The sequence below is a fragment of the Asparagus officinalis genome, chromosome 3 (genome assembly GCF_001876935.1).
Source record: "Asparagus officinalis chromosome 3, Aspof.V1, whole genome shotgun sequence".
NCBI classification, from domain to species: domain Eukaryota; kingdom Viridiplantae; phylum Streptophyta; class Magnoliopsida; order Asparagales; family Asparagaceae; genus Asparagus; species Asparagus officinalis.
The window spans coordinates 73,383,809-73,392,228 of record NC_033796.1 but is presented as its reverse complement, the minus strand read 5'-3'; the positions used below and the strand labels follow the sequence as shown (position 1 = coordinate 73,392,228).

General features: G+C 38.5%; 1 protein-coding gene across 1 annotated transcript; it reads right to left on the bottom strand.

Moving 5' to 3' along the window:
• On the bottom strand, window positions 3,394-5,817 carry LOC109834327 (probable acyl-activating enzyme 1, peroxisomal). The gene is made up of 2 exons (XM_020402328.1): window positions 5,539-5,817; window positions 3,394-5,022 (listed from the first exon to the last, which is right to left on the bottom strand). Exons 1-2 carry the CDS (start codon window positions 5,734-5,736, stop codon window positions 3,556-3,558), a joined length of 1,665 nt encoding a protein of 554 aa, XP_020257917.1. The 5' UTR covers window positions 5,737-5,817; the 3' UTR covers window positions 3,394-3,555.

Here is an 8,420-nt window from a genome sequence, read left to right as displayed (position 1 = left end):
TAAGAACGCGGCCTAAAATCACATCATTCCCTAATTTTTTTTTGCGATCCGTTTCGTTGAACTTGATCTACACATTCTTAAACCCAACCATACCAATTTTGGGTTGAACCTAATGTTTTCCTAAGGTGACACCTTAGATTCTCACCTAAGAACGCGGCCTAAAATCACATCATTCCCTAATTTTTTTTTGCGATCCGTTTCGTTGAACTTGATCTACACATTCTTAAACCCAACCATACCAATTTTGGGTTGAACCCGTCGTGTTTTTGACCATTCATTGAGCCGTGCAAAAGTTCTATTCATTCAAAAATGTTAAAATTGCGGTGAGTGGATGAATGGTCAAAACACGATGGGTTCACCCCAAAATTGGTGTGCTTGGGTTTAAGAACGTGTAAATTAAGTTCAACGGAGCAGATCGCAAAAAAAAAGGAAATGATTTGATTTTAGGCCGCGTCCTTAAGTATATATATATATATATATATATATTTATTTCTTTTTAGCAATAAATGAACTCTCAAGATTTATCTAATTAGAGTTAATGACAAAATTAGTCTTTTTCTTGAATTTTACACGATTTTAACATGATTAATTAACGAAATAAATTCCAAATTTCCTAATGATCATGACCATAAATCTATTAGTAATATTAAGGAAAACAATATTTTCAGTTCTAGCATTTGATTAAAATTTATCGTCAAAATCTTATTTTGTTCTAACATGACAAATTAAACTCAAGCATGAAGAACATCATTTTTAAACTATTTAAATCTTGAACTAATTTATAGGGAAGGTTTGGATAGGAGATAATCTTGCCTAAACGCTATGATCAAAAGCGTTTGTACGAGATTCTCTTGAACGCGCTCGCCCCTTGCTTCCTTCTTCACCAATGGCACATGAAACAATTTGTTTCTCTTCTTCAACACTTCAAAGGGACTTCTTAGGAGCTTTCCGAACTCACCATAGGATCTTTGAGAGGAGGAAGAGAGGCTTGTAGGGTGTTTGGAAATTGATATAGGGTTTGGGGTGTTGAGCTTGGTCAGATATCACTTGGAGAAGATGAGGAGTTACTGTTCGTAACTGAGAGAGCTCATAGTTCTCAGTTCTTTTCTTTTGATCTTTTTTTAGAGGTGAAACATGAAGAGGATAAAATGCATTTGTTTTTATTTTTACACTACAAATCAATCCCCTAAATTACGCTAAAGAGAAGCTCGTCATCCCACACCGCTACGTAACGCCGCTCACGCCCAGAAAACACGGAGTCTGTTTTCCACGAAGAATCTTCATAGTTGCTACAATAACTATTCCTTTTTTTTGAAAAATATTTCCTGTTTTTCCGAAAATATCAACATGCACTGCGTTTTTTGATTGTAACTTTGCCATACGACCTCTGAATGAGGTGATTTAAAATTTGTTGGAAAGCTATCGAAAAGACACAACTTTGGTCTTTTAAGGTTTCCCAGATTCTTACTGCATCAATATGTAAAACACATAAACTCTTAAATGGTCCTTTCACCAGATTTGCATTTGCACTTGTATATACACATATATACATTGAATTGATTTCAAATCAATTCCTAGCATACTCAAATATCAAAATATGTTATTTATTATCATATAACATTTTTATTACTATTTATCATAACACATTCAAATTTTACGGGGTTTTACACATATCAAGGAGAGATTAGGCATGATCTTCGAAAGTGATCAGAGGCTTTTCATTTTTTAACATATTCTTGCGAATCCGGAGAACGAGATCACTAATACCCGACAATATAAAAATGTGAGTTCATAAATTTGAAATAACCACAGAATATGAATTTTATAGGATCTTTTCAGAAAGAAGTAATTAGTAACATTCTTAGAAGATTGGGAAGAATTAATTAGGAACACGTTTAAAGTGAATAGATATAAGTTCATATATAACAAACATCATACTTTTTTTATCGTAACAAACATTATACATCGATCAGCTGCTTATTCGATCTCAGTCTCATATCATTGCTGAGAATTGCATTTAGTTTTTTCCTTGACTAGTCAAATTACTTAGGAAATTATTCAATTACAGTACCCATCAATATTTCGCAAAATTATATTTCAAGCATTTTCCCGCCGCCATTAATGAATAAGCTTGCACTGTAGCTAGATATTGTACACACTACCGTGCAGCCCTCTACCTTAGTATTTAATTTTTTTTGTTATTTGTATATATACCCTTGAATCATGGGTATTTACAAAAATACCGATTAAATTTTAGTATTTGTAAAAATACCCTCCAAACCATCAACTTTGGGGGGAAAATTGCCCTAAAATCAGTAAATTATCAACTTTGTGAGTGAAAATTAGATTATTCGTTAATGAATTTTACATTCAGTTACAAATCATCCCATTAAAGTTAACGATTGATTAATTTGGGAATATTTTTTTCCGAAATTGATGATTTGAGGGGTAGTTTTGTAAATATTCATGATGTAAGGGGTATATCTGCAAATAAACATATAAATAAGCAATTTTTTAACCCACCCTATTCCAAAAAGTGCTTTTACCTATGAGCCCAAAGCTTTTACCCACACTTATTTTAAAATCCATCCACTTCCAGAAAAGATTTTTACCTATAATTTTTAAACCCAATAATTTTTACACTCATCAATCACTCTTCAACGGTAAATATTTTGCCTAAAGTTCAACTTCCATTGTTAAAGTCATCCACTTTCTAAAAGGTTTATTGCCTATAAACACAAAGTTTTACCCCCATTTATTTTAAAACCACACACTTCTAAAATCAGTCTTAGACATAATAGAAAAACCTCCATTAGATTAATTATAAACATACTTTGTATTAAAACAATCATGTAGGTAATTTGTAATATTTTTATTGGAACTTTCTATTTTTCTGTTCTAAATGGTCATCCATTTTATTTTTTGAATGAAATGGTTAAAATATTAGTTTTTTTACTTGTTTGCACTACGCAAATGATAGTGAGTTTTTTGCTTTTATAAACTAAACGTTTTACCCTATTTTTTTATTTTTAAACTAACACGATTTTGGATAGAATTAGTTATTCGTCCGCACATCATTTTCTTAGATGAGATAAATAGACACGTGAACAACATTTTAAAAGGGGAGGCTTTAATCACAAACCATCTTTTTCTCTTTCTATATAAAGGAGAGATTAGCCATGACTTGTGAAAGTGGTTGGAGACTTTCTAACTTCAACATATTCTTGTGAATCCGGAAAACGAGATCACTAGTACCCGGCAATATAAAACTTCCAATTCAAATGTGAGTTCATAAGTTTGAAATAACCACAGAATACGAATTTTACAAGATTTTTCAAAAAGAAATGATTAGTAATATTCTTAGAAGATTGAGAAGAATTAATTAGGAACACGTTTAAAATGAATAAATATAAGTTCATATATAACAAACATAATACATTGATCATATCTCAACCCCATATCATTGCTGAGACTTCCATTTATTTTTTGGTTCAACAAATCAAATTACAAATGAAATTCTTCATTTGTACAGTATCCACAATTACTTTTAGAATACTATATTTCAAGCATTTTCCCGCCGCCATTCATGAATAGGCTTCCCATAGCCTTGGCCCTCTCCCTGAGAACAAACTTCTGCATCTTCCCCGTCGAAGTCTTCGGCAGCTCCCCGAAAACCACGCTCTTGGGCACCATAAAATCCGGCAGCCGAGCCCGACAGAACCCTATAATCTCCTCAGCATCAGCAGAAGCTCCATCCTTGAGCTTCACAAACGCACACGGCGTCTCCCCCCAGTACTCATCCGGTCGTCCAACCACCGCAGCTTCAAGCACCGCCGGGTGACTGTAAACTACCGACTCGACCTCGATCGTGCTTATATTCTCCAGGCCGGAGATTATGATGTCCTTCAGCCTATCCTTCACCTGAATATACCCATCAGCATGCCTCACCCCGAGATCCCCTGTCCTCATCCATCCACCTGCAAAAACCTCCTCCGTGGCCTTGAAGTCCTTGAAGTATCCGTTCATCACCGTGTTGCCTCGAAACATAACCTCCCCCATTGTTTTCCCATCAGCCGGGACGCTTTTCATTGTCTCCGGATCTTTGACGTCGACCGCCTCCATTCCGATATGTCGAATTCCCTGCCTCCCCATCATCTTTGCCTGCTGATCCACCGACAGCTCGTCCCACTCGGGCTTCCACTCGCACACTGTCGCGGGCCCGTAGGTCTCCGTGAGTCCGTACACATGGACGACTTTAAATCCCATCTCCTCCATCTTCTCCAAGACTGGTGGTTGCGGAGTAGCCCCGCCCGTCATGACGCAGACCTTCTGGCCAGCTGCGAGCGGCTGTCGGTCAGCAGGCGGACAATTTGCCATCATGTTGAGGACTGTAGGGGCACCGGTCATGTGCGTAACTCCGTACCTTGTGATTTTCTCGAAGATGGTCATTGCGGTGAAATCGCGGAGGCAGACGTTGACCCCGCCCTGTGCCGCTATACCCCAGGTCAGGCACCAACCATTGCTATGGAAAATGGGCACCGTCCATAAGTAGACCGGCAAAGTCCTTATTTCACTAAAGAGAATGGAACTGATGCAGTTGAGGTAGGCGCCGCGGTGTGTGTAGACCACGCCTTTCGGCCTGGATGTGGTGCCGGATGTGTAGTTTAGGGCGATAGGATCGCACTCGTCGATCGGCCACTTGATGTCGAAGCAGGGGTCTCCGTTTTTTATGAGGCTTTCGTAGTTTAAACCAGGTGAATGAGAGTAGTCTTCAGAGGGTTCTGGGATTGGGATGAGGAGAGGGGATTTGGAGTTGGATTGTGCAAGGAGGTTGATGGCATCTTCAGCGATTGCGAGGAACTGGTGGTCGGCGAAAATGAGCTTCGCTTCGGAATGTTTGAGGAGGACGGAGACCATGGTTGCGTCGTGGTGAGCGTTGAGGGTGCAGATGACTGCCCCGGCCATTGGGACGCCAAAGTTGAGCTCGTACATGGCTGGGACGTTTGGAGCGAGGACGGCAACCTGGTTCGGCAATAGAAGAAGATTCAGTGTACAGATCTCTATGACCTTAATTGCAGAGAATGTCTATAATTAGTTATTAGGAATGATATCATTTGTTTATCTCCATAGATTCCGTATTAAAAAATATGAGATTCATTCCCAAGAATCATAGCGATGCTGTTAAAAAGTTACGTGTCAACCGTGGAGCTGACATTCTTTACTCTATAAAGAATTACAACTAGATTAAGAGCATAGGTACGTTTTTCATTTATTTCATCTTCTGTCATAATGAATATTATAAGAACTACCAAAACTAGAACCAGAGGCACTATTTTTCTTGTAAATGTTACTTCAAAATAACTAAAAGGAAATATTTTGCGATATTCTAACACTGTGAGAAAAGTGATGCATGCTAGAAAAATTCCAAAAATAGAACCCATATATTCATGGAACATACGAGTTAACATGCACACATGTCCATGGGATATTTCATTCATAAACTACAAGATCACAACGAGCGGGAGAGGTTATAGTTACCACGTCGCCGCGGGAAATTCCAAGGTGTGAGAGAGCGGAAGCGAGCCTGAGGCAGCGGTCTCGGGTCTGTCTCCAAGTAAACTTGATGGATTCATAAACAATAGAGGTCCGATCAGAGTAAACCTCCGCAGACCGCTCGATGAAGCTCAGTGGAGAGAGAGGGACATAGTTTGCAGAGCAACGAACTGTGCCTTCCATGCCTTTTGCTTTGCTGTGTGTGGATAAGCTAGTTTTTTCGGCAGAGTATTGAAAGAATTTGTTTTAGCGGATTGAAGGAAGGCTAATGAGATTCTTGTTATATCGTAGAAGCTTAAGAGAGAGGTATATATAGAGATGTGGGTCAAAATAGTCAAAATAAAGAAAGGTCGTGGAAGTTGCTTTGGTTCACCGAATTGATATATTTAATAAACCTGCACGTGAAAGTTGCTTCCGTTCATCCAATTGATATATTTAACAAACCTGCTAATGGATGTATACAAGGTTTACTTCAATAAAGAGAGACATTGACTGACGGATAATGTCGGAAAATTTAGATATTTTGAATACAATCATGACATTCTTGCTTTCGTATATTTAATTTTCTATGTGATATCAGAGCGGGTTTTGTGAGCTCTGCAAACTCTTTATCTTATTTCTTAATAGCGGCCGCCGAGAGGGACTTAACATCATTAATTTGTTGATTTTAGTTCTTCGTCTCTAATCATTTTCCTCAAATCAGATCAACGCCGAGAGGGACTTAATAGATTTATGTTGCAGCTTCAGGGACATTTTGGATCTGAGCCGAATATTGCTACTATTCTTCACATAAACTCAGAATATGCAGCGGAATATAACAAATAAAGAATGATATTTGTCTAAGGGATGTAGATTCAAAGTTAGAATCAAACAAATTGTTGGATAGCAGGTTTCCTAATCTATTTTGGTAACATGATTCTTAATCTGTTTTGGTAACATGATTCTTAATCTGTTTTGGTAATAGGTTATTAGGATTCCTAATCTGTTTTGTTTTTTGGTTTTAGAATTCCTAGTCTGTTTTGGTTTTAGGTTTTGGTTTTAGAATTCCTAGTCTGTTTTGGTTTTAGGTTTTCTATATATATGGAATGCCTTAGAAGAGATTAGACATCAGAAAAAGAGGGTCTGTTTTGGTTTTAGGTTTTCTATATATATGGAATGCCTTAGAAGAGATTAGACATCAGAAAAAGAGAGTTTTGAGATAATTCTTCAGAGAGATCTCTGAGAGATTAGATCCTATTTGTGAGCATTGTAATCTTCTTCAATATTAATCAAAGAATTATGTGGTGTGGCTCTCGAGGACGTAGGCACGATTGTCGAACCTCGTTAAATCTGGTGTGTTCTTTTTTGTTTATTTTCCTGCATGTTTTTTATCTTTTATTTGCTGTGATTTTTCCTACTTTCCTACTCTCAAACACAAGGTCTGGAATGGCAAGAGTTTGATTTAATTGTTTTGAATCCCCAACAACTGGTTTCAGAGCTTCGTCCAGAAGGATTGTGAGAGAGCCATGGCAGAGGAAAGCAAATCTAAGATCGAGAAGTTTGACTGTTCAGACTTCGCCTACTGGAAGTCGCAGATGGAGGACTATCTGTACCAGAATGACTTGTATCGCCCGTTGATGGGCAAGGTTAATGGAAAGAAGAAAGAAGAGTCAAACTAGGATTGGGAGATACTCGATAGGAAGACTCTAGGGCAAATCCGGTTGTTGCTAACGAAGATAGTCGCACACAACATATTGAAGGAGAAGACGACAGGGGTCTTATGGAACTGCTCACGAAGATGTACGAGCAACCGTCTACCGCAAACAAAGTGCATCTCGTCAAGACACTCTTCAATCTCAAGATGGCAGAAGGACGCTCCTTCACAATGCACCTTAACGAGTTCAACACGATTGTTGATCAACTCATCTCCGTAGACATCACGTTCGATGACGAAGTGCATGCCCTATTGATTCTATCGTAGTTGATGGATAGTTAGGCAGGTTGTGCGACGACAATTAGCAATTCGCCGGGGAAGGACAAGTTAAAGCTGAGCGAGGTTGTTAGCATGATCCTATCTGAGGAGGTTAGAAGAAAATCATCCGGATTAGAAGGTTCAGGTTTAGTCCTAAATCTCGAGCTGAGAGGCAGAAGTCAGAAGAAGGGTAATCAGAACAGGAATCGTTCGAAGTCAACTAAGAAGAGGTCGAACTCGAAAGTTAGGCTTATCAAAAGAAAGTGTTGGAACTGCGGTTAGTAGAGCCATATGTCTTCAGCGTATAAAGCACAAAAGAAGGACAAGAATAAGCAGGAGGCTCATCTCATGCAGGATGAATTGATCCTCGCTATGGATAGCGATTCTGATTCTTGGGTCATCGACTTAGAAGCCTCGTTCCACGCCACTGCTAATAGGAAGATTCTTCATAACTATGTAGTAGGGGACTTTGAGAAAGTATATTTGGAAGATAATGAACCCTGTAGTGTTGTTGGAAGAGGAGATTAGCAAATACAGTTGAAGGGCTCTAAGTAGAATCTTAAGAACGTGAGACACGTACCGAAGCTGAAGAGAAATCTTATTTTGGTTGGCCAACTTGGAGCAGAAGGCTATATTTCAACATTCACTGGGAATTCGTGGAAGATTTCAAGCGGTACTATTATTGTTGCCCGTGATAGTAAAACAATAACTCTCTACCTCACCTTACATGCGAATGAAACCATCACAATTGTAGCTGGCAAAGAGAGTATAGATCTGTGGTATAATAGATTAGGACACATGAGCGAGAATGGGATGAAGATTCTACATTCACTGGGGAAGCTAATCGGCATCGATTCTATGGAAGTTGGTGTTTGTGAGGACTACATCTTTGGGAAGCATAAGAGAGTTAGTTTCT

Coding starts and splice junctions, on each gene's coding strand:
- LOC109834327 (XM_020402328.1), bottom strand. CDS start 5,736: ATGGAAGGCACAGTTCGTTGCTCTGCAAACTATGTCCCTCTCTCTCCA. Junction 5,023..5,538: donor GAATTTCCCGCGGCGACGTG/GTAACTATAACC, acceptor TTGCCGAACCAG/GTTGCCGTCCTCGCTCCAAA.